Genomic DNA, 19,976 nt, shown 5'->3' with positions numbered 1-19,976 from the left:
GGACTTACCAATGAACTGACGCAAGGAAAAGAATGTCTATTCAAGTCCTTTGTCCATTTTTAAATGGGTTGTTTGTCTTTTGTTGTTGAGTTGTGGAAATACCTCATTTGAAATGAACCGACTCTCCACCCCAGGCTTTCCAGTCGCTCATTTAAAGAGCTCTTCCTCTCCTTTTAAATCCAAATATAGGTAGTTTCAGAGCCGGACGAGACCCTAATGTCACTCACTCCACCTCCAGGATGGCCCCTATTCCTGCAATTTTTTGAGTTCTCAAACCTCAAAATCGGTTGTCTAACCTCAGTCCTTCCTGCTGCACATTGGCCTGTTTGGCACCATAGACGAGAAAAGTTACGCAAAAATTACAGATTAGATTGGAAGTTAGATTTCCAATAGACCCGAAACACAAGGTAACCCATTTACAACGGGATCCTCAAGAAGGCCCAGGTGGGGCGCCTGGGTGGCTCAGTTGGTTAAGCGACTGCCTTCAGCTCAGGTCATGATCCTGGAGTCCCTGGATCGAGTCCCGCATCAGGCTCTCTGCTCGGCAGGGAGTCTGCTTCTCCCTCTGACCCTCCCCCCTCTCGTGTGCTCTCTCTCATTCTCTCTCTCTCAAATAAATAAATAAAATCTTTAAAAAAAAAGAAGGCCCAGGTGACTTGGCTCCTGAGAACCGAGAAAGGACACGCACGCGCCGTAGAACTGAGGGCATGACGAGGCCCACGAAGGCGTGGCTTCTGCCCGAATTCAAGATGGCCACGGGCCCCGCCCATCCCCCCTTCCTCGGGGGCGGGGGAGGGGGTTAAAGCTCAGCAAGCCATTGGTGGACTTGCCCACGGCGTAGCCCCGCCCCACCCCGCGGGGGGCGGGAATGACAGTGTTTCAATTTCCGGTTCCGGCAGTACCGGGAGCCCGGTCGAGATGGAGGAAGATGCGAGCGGGGGCCGGAGGTCGCCGGGCATGGAGGCTAGAGTGGGCGCTGTGGCCTAGAGGTCCGGGCTCGGAGTTCGCCTCAGTCGCGGCGGAACCTCCCTGATCGGAGGAGGTAAGAAACGGCCGGCGCGGGGTGCCTGACGGCTCCGGTCTCCGAGGACCTGGACCTGTCACGGCGGCAGCGGGTGCCTGCGGCTCCGCGGGAGCCGGCCTCGCAGCTCCGGGGCTCAGGGGCGACTGCAGCCAGGCGTCTGTTCCTGTCGGAGGAGCGCACAGCTGAGGGAGCGGGGCGAGAGGCGTGGCACGGCCGGGTCCGAGCCCCGGCCCAGGGCGGCTGTGCGGGGGGCCAGGCCAGGCGCTGCATGGACGGGTGTCATGTGGTGTCAGTGATGAGGGATCACGTGGGTGCCTGTGGACGACCACAGGAGAGCCGGGTGGGACCTCACCGTGACGGAGGGAGGAGATGGCCTCGAACGAGGGGTCGGAGGCATCGCGGGGACCTCCCCTGACTAGAGGAGGGCAAGCGTGTAAATGTATCCGCGCTCGCGCTGGGGGAGGTGGCTCCCAGGATGCTGCGTCTCGATGCAGATGCGATGGAGAACGGAGGAACAGAAGGGGGAAGCAAAGATCTTGTTTCCAGCTGAAATCGGGGACCCAAGCCTGTGGGTTGGGTCCGGAGCTGCAGAAGGGGGTTTACTTTGGTGGGACTGGCCAGCCCGGAAAGCTCTGCCTGCGTCTAGTAACCATCACTGGGCCCAGTTCTGGTGACAAGTCAGGATGGAGTCATAATGGTCCTGGACTCTTCGAGTAGCTGTATCATTGTTATAATAATACTGACAATCCTTAACATTTAAAGCAGTGTTTTCCAAACCTGGCACATTTAATCACCCAGAGAGCTTGTTAACATGTTGGCTCTTATTCGGCAGGGCGAGCCTGCAACCTGAAACTCTATTTCTAACAAGAAATACAGCTGATGTCCGGCGTGTGTGCCGCTCTGAGTAGCCAGGATTTAGAGCAGCATTGTCTAGTAGAACTTTGTGCCATGATAGAGATGCTTTGCTGTTACAAAACGCTTTTACACGTATGGCCTCCCGTGAGTGGCTCCACACTATTATATAGCCATGGCAGGCCGACTGGCCCCGCTTCCCAGGTGAGGAAACCGAGTTTCAATGAAGTGACATGGTTCCAATCATACCAGTAAGTAACAGAAGTGGAACTCAAACTTGGATCTCCTGAGGACGGGTGTTCGTTACACTGCATGACCTGGCCTTCCAGATGGCACTGCCTTATCCCGAACCAGAATCTTATCTCAGAACCTAGTGAATAGTCTGGTGTGATGTTTCTGGTTCAGGAAGAGTGCAAGTGGAAGGGAGATGTGCAGAGACCACCAATCTGTCCCTTTCCCCTGCGCGGCTTGGTAGGGGAGGCTCTGCCTCTGACATCTCATTTGATGACTTCAGGGCATCCTGGGTCATCTGTTGGGTCCCCAGAGGAAGCACCTCAACCTCTGTGCCTGAGCAGTTGTTAAAAGATGGGAGGAAATTCAGAATCAGAGCTGTGCACACAAATAAGGGTCTGGGAGGGACGCCTGGGTGGCTCAGTCGGTTAAGCGTCTGCCTTCAGCTCAGGTCATGATTCCAGGGTCCTGGGATCGAGTCCCGCATCGGGCTCCCTGCTCCGCGGGGAGCCTGCTTCTCCCTCTGCCTCTGCCTCTCTCTCTCTCTCATGAATAAATAAATAAAATCTTTAAAAAAAAAAAAATAAGGGTCTGGGAAAGAGCCGTAAAGCATGGGGGCTGATTGAGTTGGGAGAAAGGACGGCTGGAGGAGGTGTGCATACAGGTGTCCGCCAAGAGGATTTTCCAGCGGGTAAAACAGGAGGCACTAGTTTTGATGTTTCAGCAGGAAGTCTGGAGGTTATGTAACAGAGCAGGTTGAGACCCCACTTTTGAGGCGAGGGAGTGAGTGCCAGGCCCTCTCGCCTTCCGCTGTACCGGCTTCTCCCTCTGAGGCGTGACCCTTAGTGGCTTCTCCTGTCACCGTGGCAATGGTAGGAGATACCTGCTTTGGCCTTGGAGAGTCCCCCCTTCCTTCTGGGAATTTAAAATCAACAGGCACACGTAAGCGATGGAGGAAAGCAGAGAAACGGGGCACTGGGTCCTGCCTTAAGACTTCTCGTCAGGAGATATTGGTACTGTTTTTTTTTTTTTAAGATTTTATTTTGTTTGTCAGAGAGAGAAAGAAGAGAGAGCACAAGCAGGGGGAGCGGCAGGCAGAGCAGGCAGAGAGACAAGCAGGCTCCCCGCTGAGCAGGGAGCCCGATGCGGGGCTCGATCCCAGGACCCTGGGATCATGACCTGAGCCGAAGGCAGACGCTTAAGGACTGAGCCACCCAGGCGCCCCAGAGATATTGGTACTTTGTGACCCAGCTTGACAAGTTCAGAAGGTCCTGGGACGGAATCCGCTGCTCTGCCTTTCTGTCCTGCTTAGCACACAGTTTGCACAAACCCGGCAGGAGGCTCTCTTGCTTGGGCCCAACTGTATTTGTCCTGTGACAACAACGTGCTGGCCGGCCACTCAGCTCGGTCAGTCACTCCACCAGCACACTGGGAAAGCAGGGGCAGCTCTTGGTTTCTCTGGAACAAAGCTGAGAGAAATCTCTGGTCATCTGTGGGGCCAGGAGCTTATGCTTAACCCTTGGGTGACCAGCAGCCATGAGGGCATTAATGCTGCCGCCCACGGGTGGGAGTGACTTGGCTTTAGACTGAACAGTGTGACTTGTGTTGGAACTCCTCTCCTCCCATGGGGTAGAAGGCATGGTCAGTAGAGGAGAAATCTTGGCTCATATCGTGCCTCCACCACTGACCAGCGGCGTGACCTTGGACCTGTTCCTTTTAACTTATCTGATGCGGTGTCCTCATTTAGCAGAAGTGTCTAACTGTGCACAGGTTAAGTTGTAAGGATTACATGAGGTGATAGGTATTCAGAAAATCCTAGAGTCTCTCTCTGCTCATGGCTCAGTGGTGTTGGAAACATGACTTTGGGACCCTGGATAACAAACACTCCAGGCAGGGCAGACAATGACACCTTCTCTTGAAGCCTCAGAGGAGAGGACTGCTGGGCTTGGTGGGTGTCCCCGGCTGAGGCTGGGGAGGAAGGGCCACTTTTGCCCACAGCAAGTGACACGGCAGCGTTCCTCTCGCTCATTGCCCACATCCCACGTTTGGGCCAAGCTGGTTGTTCTAAGCCATCGTTTGCTGCTTTCGTGGTCGACATGCATTCCTGCCCTGTTCAAAGGGCTCTGCCCTCCAGGGGTTCCTCCCATTTGCCTCACCTGGAAGCTGAGGTTTTCCCTCAGCACACAGGTGCTCGGCTTGCACTGCAGGCAGCCTGGCCTTCTGTGATGGTGACACAGTCCAGCTGGCGGGCGGGGGCCGGAAAGCTCACTGGGCTTCTCTGCTGACTTCCGTGGTAAAGTGAGAAGCTCCTCAGGCTGCTTGGGACCTTTAGTTGGGGAAGGTGGTTGAGGATGGACTCTGTTTAGACACCTGACATGAGGCTGGCCAGGGCACTGGCTTCGGGAACATTTCAACTTCTAGAGTTGTCCCTTTTATGTGGCCACCTCCTTTCCCAGCCTGTCGGGATTTCTCCCAAAGCCTGGGGAGCCCCTGACTTCTCACTGCCACTTTCGCTTCCCCGTTTCCCCTCTGGCTGAAACTGTTCAGTGTCCTACCCAGGAACACATTACGTTGTCACCAAGAATATGTCCAACATATCATGACATGCTGTTTGACAGTTCTTAAGTTGGAAGCTCCTGATTTCATACAATTATTACATTAGTACTAGTTTTGTTGGAGAACTTAGTGGATACACTTGACCTCAGAGCCACGTTACAGTACTTTGACCTGGATTCTTTCTCTCTGTATCTTAGATCCATTCCCCAGATGGATGCTGTTGTCTTCGGGAACAGACTGTGCGTTTCTTGAAGGCAGAGTCTGTATCTTCCCTGTCACTTGAATCTCCCCTCATTATACAGGACAAAGGTTATGATTTCTGTGCTTAGGGGTGAGAAGGGCCAGGCATGTCCTCTGCCCTGTGGTTCTCAAGACTTCAGGGAAACCACTTAGCTCTCTGCTGGTTCTTTCTTTTCTCTAGAGTGAGTTATCTAATAACCCAAGAGGACTCTGACCTTTGGCTTGTCCCTAACTTTGTAACTCCTTTCACTGGAGGGAGGGGGGGAGGGGGTGCCACATTTTCTTCTAATACAGACTGGAGGAAAGAAAAGTGTAGAGAGTGTGAGTCAGGGGAGCTCAGAGAGGCCAGCACGGGGAAGCCAGAAGCAAAGTAAGGTGAGGCAGCTTGTAAATGGTGCCGAAAGAGGCACCCTGCTGAGGGTCGGAGGTCAAGGCCATGCCTCCTCAGTGGGCCCAGGAGCATCCCAAATGGAGCACTTACTTCCCTTCCCCATTAGGAACCTGCTAAGCGTCACTTAGTGACATCCCTTAGTCCCACTTGGAGGACCGCCTGGCAGGATGCAAGGCCCTCAAGCGGGACCAATTCCAGAGCAACACAGCATCCTGAGCTCTGCCTGGGTGAGCAGAGGAGGAGCTTGGGCTGGGGCACCAGGGCCCAGGCAGAGGCAGGGACTGCAGTGGGTGATTTGATCAGCCTGGGCAGGGAGCCGAGGTGGGGGTGGGGCTGCTGGAGTAGCTGAAGTGTGGAGCAGCTTCTGGAGTTGGGGGAGGGACGGTAAAAGAGGCGGCAGGGGGGGCAGCATCCTGATCCCCGAAGGAAGACTCAGGCAAGAGTCGGCCAAGCCGGACTGGAATCTAAACTTTGGGGAGGTGGGTACCCCAGGAGATGAAGCCTGAGGACGGGGCTCGGAGCCTAGCCAGCAGGACAGAGCGCGAAGCGCTAGCCTCCTTCCCCACGTCCTCCCGCCCGCTCACGTCCCTAGGTCTCCAGGCGCCATGGAGGATAAACGCAACATCCAGATCATCGAGTGGGAACACCTGGACAAGAAGAAGTTTTACGTGTTTGGTGTAGCAATGACGATGATGATCCGTGTCAGCGTCTACCCGTTTACCCTCATCCGCACCCGGCTGCAGGTCCAGAGGGGCAAGAGCCTCTACCACGGGACTTTTGATGCCTTCCTCAAGATCCTGCGAGCAGACGGTGTGACTGGCCTCTACCGGGGGTTCCTGGTCAACACCTTCACCCTCATCTCTGGCCAGTGCTACGTCACTACGTACGAGCTCACCCGTAAGTTTGTCGCTGACTACAGCCAGAGCAACACGGTCAAGTCTCTGGTGGCCGGGGGTTCGGCCTCCCTCGTGGCCCAGAGCATCACAGTGCCCATTGACGTGGTGTCCCAGCACCTGATGATGCAGCGCAAGGGCGACAGGATGGGCCGCTTCCAAGTGCGAGGGAGCCCCGAGGGACGAGGGATTGTAGCCTTTGGCCAAACCAAGGACATCATCAGGCAGATCCTGCGGGCTGATGGGCTCCGAGGCTTTTACCGAGGCTACGTGGCTTCACTGCTTACCTACATCCCAAATAGTGCTGTCTGGTGGCCCTTCTATCACTTCTATGCAGGTAAGGGGGGGCCGGGAGAGCGGGGATAGAGGGTGGGCCTGCTCCCGCGGCCAAGACGCTGGGGCCCTGTGTGCGCTGGAATGGAAGATTTCATGGGAGAAGGGCTGTTCATCCAGCAAACATTTAACCCCAAGAGCATTCACAGATGAATGAGACACGGCTTCTTGCTTTCAGGGAGCTGAGGTTATTGTGGGGGGACTCAGACGAGTAAAGTAGATGACTGTAGAACATCAAGTATGTGCTGGCTGCCTTTTAATCAATGAGGGTTAGTGGAATTTTGGTAGAGAATTGGAAGGCGAGGAAGGACAAAATTCATGGGATATTTGGGATTTGAAGATGAAATTTCAAATTTCAGATGCGTGTTTAAGTTGGATGCCTTTCCTCAGCATTGTTAAATTCAAGATGTCCTAGAGCCTTGAACCCCTCCGCTCCTAGAATGTATTTTTGTTCATAAGACGTTTTACTTCTTTTTAAGTATTTCCCAGATATGGATCACTGGGTCCAATGATAACATTTTTGAGGGCCTCGATAAACATGTTGCCACATTTTCTTCTGGAAGGGCAGGGTGCCTTGCCAAGAACAGGACCTGAGCGTGCCTGTGACCCTTGGCATCCACAGCTTTGGGCAACCAGCAGACTCCCATGAGGATGGTCTCTGCTTGAAGCCTCCCCAGGCCCTGCTGCAGGCTCCTGAGCCTTGGCAGTGGGCCTTCTGTCCAGTTTACCTGGGACCTTCCTAACCAAATTTCATAATGACTTCCTAATCTGTAATCATCCTATCCCTCTGGCACTCCACATTTGTGATTCTCCCTTTTTCCTGATGGTACCTTCCTCTTTATTGCTAGCTCTTTCTCTCTCCTGTTTAACACAGTCTTTCTTCCTGAATATTTGGTAAAATTCACATACCCAGACTCCACCCCTGACCCTTTGCATCAGATCTTTTGGGAATGGATCCTGCTAATCTTAATGTTAAGAAAAACTCCAGAAGGGGCGCCTTCGGCTCAGGTCAGAACCCTGAGATTGAATCCCACATCAGGCTTCTTGCTCGGCGGGGAGGCTGCTTCTCCCTCCCCGCCTCTGCCCCTGCCTCTCTTCCTGCTTGTGCTTTCTCTCTCTCTCTCTCTCTCTCACTCTTAAAAAAAAAGAAAAGAGGGCACCTGGTGGCTCAGTCGTTAAGCGTCTGCCTTCGGCTCAGGTCATGATCCCAGGGTCCTGGGATCGAGTCCCACATCGGGCTCTCCCTGCTCAGCGGGAAGCCTGCTTCTCCCTCTCCCACTCCTCCTGCTTGTGTTCCTGTTCTCGCTGTCTCTCTCTGTCATATCAATAAATAAAATCTTAAAAAAAAAAAAAAAGAAAAGAAAAACTCTAGGAATTGTGAGCATTTTCTCTGGCGTCTGTCTTCGCCCCTCTCTCCTCATGTGATTTCATTTACAATTGACTTGTCCTTTTCTGCCATGTCAGAAAATCTGTGTCTATCCCCAGACTAATTTTCCAGAGCTCTGGACAGACACTCTGACTGTTGGGCCTCTCGACTTGGATGCGTGCATTTATATCTGAAACGTTATTCGGCGAACTATTTTTCATCCCAAGCTGGTTGACTCACTTCTTTCTCTCAGCGGCCACATTATTCTCCACATCACTGAGACTGTCACTCCCTCTTCCTCGTCCCCACATCTGGTCCTAGTGACCCCAGAATGTCTTTCCCTACTCTCTGTCCATTTCTCCTGCCTTCCCTGGAAACCACGCCTCAGTGACCACCCTGCTGGGTGCTCCGCCAGCCCTCTAGCTGGTCTCCCATCCCACCTACCACACACACCTAATGGAGTCACTCTTCAAACCCTGGCTGTGGTGCTCAGCGGCCCCACCGCTCACCGAGTACAAGCCCAGCTCCTCAGTCTGGCTTCCACCTCCCTTAGCAGAGGAGCGCCCCCTAGTGTGGTGTGTGCAGCAGCCAGGCCAGATCATGCACAGATCCTCCACTGCATCATGTCTCCCACCCCTGCTTTGTTCCTCTCGGCCCTCCAGGCGCACCTGCCCTGGGAAGCCATGACATGCCCAAGTGTTCCTTACTGCCTCCTCACACCGCTCCGCGGAGCCCTTAACCCAGAAGCGACGTATCACCTGCCTTGATGTCATTTGTGTGTGCCTTATCTCTTCTACTGGGTGGAAAGGTTCCTTTTAAAAAAAAAAAATGCATTTTTTAATTGAGATACAATTGAGATACAGTTGATTGGAAAGTTTCTTGGAAGTGGGAGGAAGCTAACACTGAATACGCACTACCTGCCAGATAGGCTCTGGGCCATGTGTGCTTCGTAAATATATGTTGAATGAGTAGAGTGGTTCTTGTCATTCCTTTTTGCTTAAAATCTACCAATGCTACCTTCTGGGCATTTAGAATAAAATCGAATGTGTCCGTAGTCAGTGCAGGTCTCCATGATCTGGCCCGTCTGCTGTGCCAGCCCCACGGTGGGCCTCTCTCCCTTGCTCTGCTCCATCCTCACTGTCCTTCTCTCTGTTCCTGAAACACACCAAGCTCTGTTCTCATCTCTCTGCCTTTGCAGATAACGTTCTCTCGGTCTGGAGTGCCCTGTCCCCTGTTCCCCTTCTCGTGCCCCAGACCTCAGCCTCCATGCCACGTTTGCAGAGAAGACTTTGTCACCCAGTTGGAGAAAGGGCTCTTTCTCTTTTCTTTTTTGGCTTGTTTCCTTCATAGCATTTGTCATAATTTGCGATCATTTTATCCTTGACTCACAGCTCCCATGAAGGCCCTTCCCTGTTCATTTCTCTGTTGTATGTCCTATGCTCACCGCAGTGCCTGGCGTCCAGTAGCATTAAATAAATATACGTTTATATTACTGTTCAAAATCATGTAGCCAGGAGGGAACTTAAACCAAGTCAGCCTGGGTTTATCATCTTCTGCTTTGCAGATAAGAGGTGCCCAGTTAGTGCTTATTGAATGAATAATGGAGAGCAAAGACATGGGGCTCTTTCCCCCACTCTCTTGCTTTGTTTTTTCATCCTCTCCCGAAGTCCCAGGAAAATGGCATGTGTCTATGACTACAGTTGGAACCTGGATCCTGCTGTGGCTTGCAGGCCTGGGGGCCAGTTCAGACAGGCCCATGGAGGCTGGCAGCTCCCGGCCAGATGCCACTTCCCAGTGGCCGCAAGATGCTTCCTTCTCAGGAGAAACAGGATACGGGTGAGGTGGCGGTCACTTTGTCTTGGTTTGTGCTGACCCTGGGGGAGGGAGGGAGGCGATTAGCAACCAGGGGAGAGGTGGTTCTGGCCGGGCATAAGGAGTCCTGCCATGCTGCCAGATTTAGAGGTCTTCACGTCTGCCCCACCAACCCCCACCTTCCTTCTGTCCCCTCATCTTTAGGTGGCCACAAATTATCAAAAGTAAGGGCAGAGAAAAAAATTCTTAAAAGTTCTATGGCAACTGAACTGTAGAGAGAAGACTGAGACCAAATCTCTGAGATGATGAGTCTACTTTACATCCAGCCTCATTCAGAGCGAAAAGCTCTCGCAGTGGCTTCAAGGCCCTAATGACTTACCTCTCGGACTTCGTCTACTCTTGTTTCCCTGCTCGCTGTGCTCCAGGTACTCGGGCCTTGCTGCCCTCGAAGACTTAATGCACGCTCTTGCCTCAGGGCCTTTGCATAGGATGTTACCTCTGCTTGGAAAGTTCTTTCCACAGATCCGTAGGGCTTGCACCCTCCTTCAGGTCTTTGCTCAAACTTCAGCCTTCTTGGAGAGGGTTCCGTGACCACTGTGTTTAAAACGGCAACCCCTGCATTCCCAACACTCGGCATTCCCTGTCTCCCTTTCCTGCTTTATCTTTATCTACAGAGGGCACACATCACCTTCTGACATCGCTATATCTTTTGCTTTTTATTGGATTGTCTGTGTTCCCCCAGTAGAATGGAAAACTTTCTAAGGGTGGGATTTGAGCTTGTTTATTCACTCTCCATCCTCAGGGCCTGGGGTGGCAGGCACATGGTGGTGGCTGCTCAGTGAGCCTCTGTTGAACAAACGAGCTCTTGTCTTTCACCGCTAGAGAGGGTAAAGCTAACAGTTCAGCTGCAGTGAGTTCCCAGTGACCAGGGAATGGGTGAGTCTGGGTCCTCTGCCATTGTCTCCATCAGCATTTTTGAAAAATGAGTTTTTCTTTCTTGATGTAGCCTGGAGAAAACATCTTACTGTTGGATATGACTTTCTCTTTTGTCATTGTTTTTATTTTTAAAAACATTCACGTGGGTGGGGGGGTGCCTGGGTGGCTCAGTCAGTTAGGCGTCTGCCTTCAGCTCAGGTCATGATCCCAGGGTCCTGGGATTGAGCCCCGCATCGGGCTCCCTGCTCAGCGGGGAGTCTGCTTCTCCCTCTGCCTCCGCCTCTCCCCCTGCCTGTGCTCGCTCGCTCTCTCTCGCTCATGAATAAATTAAAAATCTTAAAAAAAATTCACATGGGTATATACATAATGAAATATTAGCCATAAAAAAAATGAAATCTTACCATTTGCCACGACGTGGATGTAGGTAGATGGTATAATGCTAAGTGAGGTAAGCCAGTCAGAGAAAGACAAATACCGTAGGATCTCACACAAACATGGAATTTAAGAAACAAGACAAACAAAGAAAAAAGAGACAAACCAAAAAACAGACTCTTAACTCTAGAGAATACACTGCTGGTCGCCAGAGGGGAAGTGGGTGAGGGACTGGGAAACAGGTGAAGGGGATGAAGGTACTTTTATCATGATGAGCACTGAGTAGTATATAGAATTATTGAATCACTATATTGTACCTTGGAAACTAATATAACACTGTATGTTAACAAACTGGAATGAAAAAAATATAATAAAAATATTCACATGGCTCAAAATTCACAAGGTTAGGAAGGGGATGCAGTGAAGAGGCTCCTTGCCCTCTGTGGTCACCCTGCCCCTTCCTCAGAGAGCCAGCGCTGCCGGCCATTTGGTGTGTGCATGAGAAAATGGGCCCGTGCGCGTCCCTGGCCGTGAGTTGAGAGGAGTAGAGCACAGCCATAAGGCTTTTACACCAGGGAGGATTTCTGTCCATCAGATGAAAGGAACTGGCAAGCAGAGAGGTTCTGAAACCCCTTCTCCAGAGGAATCTTCTGTTCAAAGTGGGCAATGTACCCAGCATAGCTTCCAGAAGGGCCCTGAGATTCCTCAGTTTTGTTGGTTCCGATGGAAGCAAAGAAGAGAAGAGAAGATGGGAGTTCTGGGGTCTAAGGAGGCTGAGGATGGAGAGGGTTCATCCTTGTTGGGCACAGAAGCAGCATGAGGGCAGACCGCATGGCGCCTCATGTCTTGAGGCATTGTCTTTCCCTCGATTCCAGAACAGCTCTCGTACCTCTGTCCTAAGGAGTGCCCGCACATTGTCTTTCAAGCTGTGTCGGGGCCCCTGGCTGCGGCCACCGCTTCCATCCTCACCAATCCCATGGATGTCATCCGCACCCGAGTGCAGGTAAGACCAGCCTCCAGCCTGGTGAGGAGGGTGACCTGCGGGCTCCCCAGCGCCCCCCTGACCTCTCTGCATCATGGCCTTCTGGTCCAGCCGGCCTTGTCCTGACCCCTTCCTGTGGTCAGTTAGCATCTTCAGAAACCAGTTGAGCACGCTGAAGCACCTAGTGTTTCCCTCATGATGTCTGCGGACTTGCACGCCCTGCTCCTGTCCTTGCACACCCTGCTCCTGTCCTTGCATGCCCTGCTCCTGTCCTTACATGCCCTGCTCCTGTCCTTGTACGTCCCTGCTACTGTCCTTGCACGTCCCTGATTCTGTCCTTGCATAACCTGCTCCTGTCCTTGCACGCCCCTGCTCCTGTCCTTGCACGCCTGTTCCTGTCCTTACATGCCCTGCTACTGTCCTTGCACGCCTGTTCCTGTCCTTACATGCCCTGCTCCTGTCCTCGCCATGCCCCCCTGGCTCCTCCCTGCCTTGCCTCCTGTTAGCCGATCAGACACCTTTTCCTTACTTTGCAGGTCTGTGGTTATTAGAAATATATCCATTTCAGTGAATTCCCTAAGTCTGGTTTCTCCACTGGGCCGAGTTCTCTACAGACTGTTCTTGAGTAGGCCTCACAGACTGGGCCATGTGGACTCAGCAGAGATGCTGACAGAGCCCTTGGTAGTGCTGTCCAGAGATGACCGTCCCTGTCCTCTCAGCCCAGAGATCGTCCCCCAGCACCTAGTCCAAGGAAATAGAACCTGAGTATGGGTGTGTCACATACAAATGGCGCTCTGCCGTCTAAAGCTTTAGGTGGAGAGAATGGGGGATTTTGATGTCTGAGGCGGGTAGAGTAGGAAGACAGCTGTCCAGGAGAGTGGGGTCACTGGTGAGGGCAGGAGGGAAGGAAAAGAAACTCAACAGCTTGGGGGTGAGGTCAGCTTCCCTGATACCAGGATGCTGGGATGGAGGTGGCTGGTAAATCTAAAGGTATATTTGTCCCTAGGAAAGAATGCTGCCCCCACACACTTTTGAATGAATAAATTGGTATTTGATGGGTTTGCAAATCATAAAGTGCACAGGTTCCCTCCTCGTTCTCTTCTGAGGCTTGTTTTGAGTGTTCCCTGAGGAGATCCAAGGGAAAGGACAGGTGTCTACTTCTGAGGCACCCCCAGGCGGGAGGAGACCAAGCTAGCTGAGCGGCCCTGCCGCGGCTGTGGATACGTGGGAGGGCTGGGGGCAGAGGCGGGCAGAGGAGAGTACTGCAGAGGAAGAGCGGAGTGTGGAGGAGGGGGCTACGGGAGGTGGGGAGGAGGGGGGTGATGCTCTGAGCCGGATATCACCTTGTGAACATCATCCACTCTGGGGAAGTATGGCAAGGAGAGCAGGTGTCCTGCACTGGCTGAGGGTCTGAGTGGGGCCAAGTGTGCTTTGGTGGCAGGGTCCGGGGAAGGGGGCAGGAACAGAGAAGATTCTTGCCTTAGCCAAACGTCCAGTGTGGCAGGGAGCAGGGTTCCCGGGGTGAGGGGAGGGCTCCCAACTGCGGGGACTAAGGGACTGAGGTGGTTGGAATGGAAATGACAGACCGGCAGGGCCACGAGCACCCGGTCTCCCTGAGGCCAGAGACACGCAAGCAGGGCAAGGACAAGGACCGCAGCTGAGTGGCCGATCTGCTGGCGGTAGTAACAGCTCGCAGTTACGGGGCGCGTGTGCCTGTCAGCGTTGACTGCTCAGAACAACCGCAGGGGTGGGTACGCTCCATTGCTGCTTACATGGGAATGGACTGAGGTGCAGAGAGGTGACTGTGTTCCCTGAGGTTGCGCTCTTAGTAAGCTGGGGAGCAGAATTCAACCCAGGCAGCCTGGCCCTGGAGCCCACATGAAGCCCTGTGCCGCACTGTCCCTTACAAGCACAATCCAGCCCCTGGACCCCAAGGCAGAGGGAGCCTGTGCCGAGCGACTTCGACTGCAGACCGTGGCCCTCCACTGTGTTGCTTTTCCAGGTTGAAGGCAAGAGCTCCATCATCCTGACCTTCAGACAGCTGATGGCAGAAGAGGGGCCTTGGGGCCTCATGAAAGGCCTCTCGGCCAGAATCATCTCAGCCACACCCTCCACCATTGTCATCGTGGTGGGCTACGAGAGCCTCAAGAAACTCAGCCTCAGACCTGAGCTGGTGGACTCAAGACATTGGTAACCCGTGGAGGGGAGCGACCCCCGCTGTTTGCCACACTACTCTGGGGTGGGGGCAGCGTGGGGAGGGTAACACCCCCCCCCCGTGTCCCCACCACATCCGAAGCCCTGCCCTAGGCCGGTGACCTGTCTGGGACAGGGCAGAGACTCTGAACTGCTCTTGCTAAAGAGACTCCACACCTGGACCCCCTGCTCCCATTATTTTTTATTTTCTTGCCAAACTGGGCTCCCTCGCTCAGTCTGGGTCCTCAGTCCTATCCTAAGGAAACCCACCGTCCCCACCAGTTCCACCCCACCCATCCCCTGCGAACCCTTCTTCTGGCTTCCCCTGCCATCTGTGTCCCTGAGACCCTGACAAGAGCTGTACATAGAGCTTGCTTATTATCACTGGTCTTCCTCCGGGCTTTCAGCCCAGGTTCCATCAGCTACCATCAGCCCTTTCCTGCTTCATCTCTCAGGCTTGCTTGTTTTTATTTTGGGACTGAGCTGCCCACCAGACTGCTCTGCTTTTCCCTGCCACCGGGGGGAGGGGGGCACGATGCCAGGTACTTCTGCACAGGGAGTAGGAGCAGAAAAACCTCTGGTTCTCCAGAGCACTCGTCCTCTCTTTGGAGAGTTATTAGGTCGGGGACAAATGTTGATACTCTTATTTTGTGTGTGTATTTTTTTAACATCTGTGAACTAGGTACTGTCAGTCCTGCTGAAGCACCAATCCTGCAGTCAGAGCCCACCCCTTTCTCAGACAGGTGGAAAATGTGGCTTTTCCCTCAATCCCAGTTACTTGTCCCTTCCACGTTCCTTCAGAGCCAGCAGCCCCCGGACGCACAGGCCCGGGATGACTAGAGGGGCGGGCCCAGTTCTGAGTAGATGAGGCTGCCTGGGCCTGCTGCCCCCAGGTGGAGAGAACAGCGGCTCCGGAGCAGCCCAGTGAAGCTTGGCCCTGGGCAGTGAGGCCGCCCGCGTCTACACCCCAGTCACTGGGACTCACGGACACACAGGTCTCACAGCGGGAATCTCCGAGTCGTGGAACCACTGGTGTTTCTCTTTTCTTCATCCCAGTCACGGGCCTCCGGAGGGATTCTTGGGAGACAGTAAGGAGCGGGGCAGGAGGTCACCCGCACCAGGACCGCTGCACTTACCAGCCCGACACTGCCCAGCTGATCTGGTGGCCGCCCAGCACTCCTGCCCCACGGCCCGGCCGCCACCAAGCCTGCGATGCGGGTGCGGCGCCCCCGGGACAGAAGGCCTGTCAGGCCCTGCACTCGTACTGCACACGTGTGGCTGGAGGAGCCTTCCCGCCTCTCATCGGTCCCATCCCTGGGAAAGGCCACGGTGCCAACTTGAAAGGTGCTAGCTACCTGAGGCCTTGACACTTCTTACGGCTGCCCCCCCTTTCCGTCGCTTCTCCACCTTCGCCGCCACCACCGCCCGTCTGGGCCTCGAATCTTCGAGGGTTAACCCCCTTCACCCACCTTCGGTTTTGTGTCCCCTCTCCTCCTTTGTCAGGTGTCCCCCAGTGTCTGTCCACTAAGGGTCAGCCCCCCCGGGGTGCACAGGTGACTCCGAACCCCCTGCCCCTCCGTCACCCACCTGCCCCAAGAGCCACCAACAGGATCGAGGCCAGGGCCCCTCCGCTCTCCCCGCGCCTCAGTCCCACACCTCCTCCCTAGAGGCCCGTCTGCGGTCCGCCCCACGCGGGCCGTGTGGTGGCAGGAGGCGGTGTGCTGCCCCGCCAGTCTCAGGAGGGGGGGGTTCGTGCCCTCAGACCGCGCTCCCCGAGCTCCCCGCGCGGCGGGGTGCCGCACCCCCCTCCCGCCCTCTCCACCTCTCCCTCCCTCGCACGGCGCGCTCGCGGTCCGGAACAGGGAGCCCTGGCCCCCGCTCCCCCATCCAGCACGTCAGGCGCCGGGGTCGGCCAGGGTTATGCAGCGCCAGGGTGGGGAGCGGACCAAAGGCCACGTCAGCTGGACTTGGGGCTGAGCTGGTCCGTGGCCCGAACTGGACGGAACATGGGACACCGGGCGGGCGGGCACGCAGGTACAGCTGGCGTTTGGTAGACTGGACTCCTGGGAACATTAGCGGCGGACATTCACTGTTGCACTGTACGAAGTCTCTGACGTGTGAGTAAAAGTTTTTATTGAGCCCCTGAGCTTCGGCTTGCTCTTACTCGGCCTGCCAGCCCGGGGAGGACGTGCGTGCGGAGCGCGCGGCTGCCGGGGGGGCTCCCCGCCCCCGAGCGGCTCGGTGATGGACACCCGCCGCTTCCAACCGGAGGGGCCCGGGGCCGAGGCTGGCCAATCGGGGGCCTCGGTGGGCGGGGCGGCCGAGCCCGTCAGATTTGGCGGTCTGGCTTCAACATGGCCGCAGCGCGCAGCGTCAACGCAGAGAGCGGCCGTGAGGAAAAGGGGCCTGAGGGGTCGTGTTCGGAATCAGTGCCCCCCGGCGCCACCATCCCGAGGGTGAAGCTCCTCGACACGCTGGTGGATACTTTCCTCCAGAAGCTGGTCGCCGCCGGGAGGTAAGGGGGACGAAGCTGTAGGCGCGCGAGAGGCCTAGCGGAGCGGGCGCGGCGGCGGCCTGGTCACGTGGCCTCGTGCCCGGGCGGGGACTGGCCGGCGGGCCGGCAGTCACGTGGTCTCGCGCGCGCCGTCCGGGGGCGGGGCGGGGAGCTCGGCGCTCTTTTCCCCCGCGGCCCGGCCGCCAGGGCGCGGGACGCCGGTCGGTGAGGTGCGGGGAGTCGACGACCTGATGCGGAAGTGCAGGCGGGTCGCGGGCCGTCCGCGCGGGGGTCGCGCTGTGTCCCCCGCGGGCGGTGCTGTGGCCGTGCTCCCCGCGCGGCTCGCGCCTCAGTGCGGCACAGAGCTGCGGCCGGCCCTGCGCCGGTGGGTGCAGTCCGCGCGCGTCCGCGGGTGGGGACGTGCAGGGGGCGGAGTAGGCGCGGCGCTTGCTAAGACGGCGGGCAGCTCGGGGAAGGGAGCCCCCCGAGCGCGTGACACCGAGCGGAACCTGGAGCAGTGAGGGATGGGGGAGAGGCTGCAGGCGGCGGACGCAGCTTGTGCAAAGGCCCTGAGGTAGTCAGGTCTGGGGGAGGGGGGGTGGCGGTCTTTTCGTGCAGGACCTAGTTTCCAGAGTGATTAATTTGGTAAAATAATTTGTAATTATTTTTATGGACCCGTCATAAGGCGCTACCAAGATCTGTCCGGGCGAGGTCCCTTCTTTGTTTTAGTGTCCCCCCCCCACCCCCGCTCATTCTTGTCTTCCTATCCCCTCTCCATAGGCCCAGTTTCTATTGGCTCTGTGTCCTCCGATTATTCATGTGCGTCTACAATGTCGCAGGCTCTGTTCTAGGAGCTGGAGATGAACCTGTGGTCAAGGGGCCAGGAAGGTCCCTGCTCTCCTGGAGAAGGCGCACTAGTGCCATAAAGAGAAATAAATCAGGGTGAAGAAATAGAGCAGTGGGATGGGGGCGTCTGGGTTAGCGTGAGTGCAAGAAGCGACATTTGAGTATGTTTGCTTCCTTGTTAAATATGTTGTTTTGTCTGTGTATGTTTTAAGTTTATATGAATGCTGACTGAGCTACATACAACTTTTTTCACTCAACACCATTTTTTTTTTTTTTTTTTTAAAGATCTAACCACGTACTGTAAGTGCATGTGGTTCAGGGCTTCTCAGGCTGCTTTTCATTCCGTGATATGCATCCAGCGCTTACCCATCCCCAGTCACAGATCCCTGGTTGCCTCTGGACCCCTCCTCCACCGGTCATGCCCAGGTGTCTGTCCTTGTCCATGCTCTTGCGAGTGCTGGCATTTCTGGACCTAGATAACGGAGAGGGGCCCCTGGATTCTGGGGTTCACACCTACCTGTGGCTTGTCAGATTGCTTTCCAGAAAAGCTGTTCCAGTCTCCTCCATCCTCACCAGCACCGGGGTCCACCATTCTGACTCCCGCCGCTCTGGAGGTGTGGAGAGGGCTGGCCCACGGTGGTTTAACACCCCTGCTGCCTCACAGCTTGGGACATACCCTCATTACGCTTGTCAGTCATATGGCTTCCTTTTCCAACAGCTGCCTACTCATTTCCTCCAGCTTTTATTTTTTTTCCAGACTCATCTTAAGATTTTATTTATTTGACAGAGAGAGAAAGAGCACAAGCAGGGGGAGCAGCAGGCAGAGGCAGAGGGAGAAGCAGGCTCCCCGCTGAGCAGGGAGCCCAACTCAGGGCTCCATCCCGGGACCCTGGGATCATGACCTGAGCTGAAGGCAGATGCTTAGCCGACTGAGCCACCCAGGCGCCCCTTCTGTAGAGTTTTAAAGTTCTTTAAAGAACTCATGCATTCTTTACTAGGTCACTACCTAGTCCTTCAGAGTTTCTGTTACTATTGTGAATATTCTCTATTTTTTTTTTTAACATTAGTTACTGATGACTTAGAGAAACTATTGCTTTTTGTAAGATAGTTGTATCTAGCATTCTTGCTCCACTCTTATTAAAGTATAACCTCCCTCAAAATGCCCAAATCATAAATGTTCAGCTTGATAGCATTTTCACGAACGAGCACACCCATGTAACCAGCACCCAGATCAAGAAACAACCCCAGGAGGTGCTCGTATGCCCCCTTCCCATCTTTACCTTCAGCTGAAAGGGTAACCACTTTCCTGACTTCGGTTAACCAGACATTAGTTTTGCCTGGGTTTCTGCCCCGCCCCCCACTTTATTAAATGGAATCCTATGGTTTGTAATCTTTTATTTCTGACTTCTTTTCCTTGACATTGCCTTTGTGAGATTCCCCCACATTGTCATCAAGGATTTGTAGCAAACAGTGATGTAATCGTCTTTGCCTTCTTCCTAAAGTTCTCCACAGTGTTAAATTTTTGGTACGTATTTTTGGAAAATTATGAAAGTCCCTGTGTGTTTCTAGTTTTCTGAGAGGTTTTTAAAAAGTCATAATTATTTTTTTAAGTGTGTTTATGTAAGTAATGTCTACATCCAACATGGGGCTCAAACTCATAACCCAGAGATCGAGTCACACGCTCTTCTGACTGAGCCAGCCAGGTGCCCCTGAGGGAGGAGTCATAATTAGATGTTGAACTTTATCAAATGTTTTCTTCTTTTAATGAGATGATCTTGAATTTTTCTTTAGTTCATTAATATTGGTGATCTCCGTTGGTAGATATGGAAGTTAAACCATCTTTGCATTCTGGGAATAAATGTACTTGATGATGGTGTATTTTTAAAATACACTGTTAGGGGGCACCTCGCTGGCTCAGTCAGGGGAGCGTGTGACTTGATCTTGGGGTTGTGGGTTTGAGCCTTACGGTGGGTGGAGATTACTTAAAAATAAAATCTTTAAAAAAATACACTGTTATAGTTAGATCTGTGTTCGTATGCTAATAAGTTAAATGGACCTATAATTTTTTTTTTTACTCTCCTTATTTGTTTATAGAATCAAAGATGTATTAGCCATGTATGAGGACTTGGACAGTACTCCCTCTTCTGAAACAGTTTATGTAAGATTGGGATTATCTGTGTCTTAAAAGTTTGCAAGAGGGGCTCCTGGGTGGCTCAGTCGTTAAGCATCTGCCTTGGGCTCAGGTCATAATCCCAGGGTCCTGGGATTGAGCCCCGCATCAGGCTCCCTGCTCAGTGGGAAGTCTGCTTCTCCCTCTCCCACTCCCCCTGCTTGTGTTCCCTCTCTTGCTGTCTCTCTCTCTCAAATAAATAAATAAAATCTTTCATTAAAAAGAAAAAGTTTGCGGGGCACCTGGGTGGCTCAGTCGTTAAGCGTCTGCCTTCGGCTCGGGTCA

At 54.1% G+C, this 19,976-nt stretch overlaps 2 protein-coding genes across 6 annotated transcripts in view; both read left to right on the top strand.

Annotated features, from left to right (window-relative positions):
* Window positions 1–877: 877 nt before the first annotated feature.
* Window positions 878–16,327, top strand: SLC25A44 (solute carrier family 25 member 44). Of its 5 annotated transcripts, XM_081825437.1 has the most exons (7): window positions 879–1,042; window positions 4,861–4,972; window positions 5,401–5,521; window positions 5,887–6,524; window positions 11,882–12,009; window positions 13,991–14,178; window positions 15,238–16,327. In XM_081825437.1, the coding sequence occupies exons 4-7, from the start codon at window positions 5,900–5,902 to the stop codon at window positions 15,530–15,532; spliced, it is 1,236 nt and encodes a 411-aa protein (XP_081681563.1). In that variant the 5' UTR covers window positions 879–1,042; window positions 4,861–4,972; window positions 5,401–5,521; window positions 5,887–5,899; the 3' UTR covers window positions 15,533–16,327. The 5 variants fall into 5 exon arrangements, with proteins under 5 accessions (XP_081681566.1, XP_081681563.1, XP_081681564.1 ...); XM_081825438.1 differs by lacking the exon at window positions 4,861–4,972; XM_081825435.1 differs by lacking the exons at window positions 4,861–4,972; window positions 5,401–5,521 and having other exon boundaries at window positions 880–1,042.
* A 130-nt stretch (window positions 16,328–16,457) lies between these two features.
* The window catches only part of PMF1 (polyamine modulated factor 1), a 6,705-nt gene continuing 3,186 nt past the window's right edge, over window positions 16,458–19,976 (top strand). Inside the window, exon 1 of the mRNA XM_081825444.1 lies at window positions 16,458–16,696. Coding sequence (XP_081681570.1) covers window positions 16,536–16,696 — 161 coding nt within the window. The 5' untranslated portion in view covers window positions 16,458–16,535. The remainder of the gene's footprint in view (window positions 16,697–19,976) is intronic.

This window comes from Leptonychotes weddellii, chromosome 6, assembly GCF_054177405.1.
Source record: "Leptonychotes weddellii isolate Sample4059 chromosome 6, ASM5417740v2, whole genome shotgun sequence".
Classification (NCBI taxonomy): domain Eukaryota; kingdom Metazoa; phylum Chordata; class Mammalia; order Carnivora; family Phocidae; genus Leptonychotes; species Leptonychotes weddellii.
This window is presented reverse-complemented; position numbering and strand designations above follow the sequence as displayed.

What these genes read in the sequence shown, in the direction of transcription:
- SLC25A44 (XM_081825438.1), top strand. Translation starts at nt 5,900, where the DNA reads ATGGAGGATAAACGCAACATCCAGATCATCGAGTGGGAACACCTGGAC. An exon ending in CTTCTATCACTTCTATGCAG is followed by an intron (nt 6,525 to 11,881) that starts GTAAGGGGGGGC and finishes CCTCGATTCCAG; the next exon opens with AACAGCTCTCGTACCTCTGT. An exon ending in TCATCCGCACCCGAGTGCAG is followed by an intron (nt 12,010 to 13,990) that starts GTAAGACCAGCC and finishes TTGCTTTTCCAG; the next exon opens with GTTGAAGGCAAGAGCTCCAT.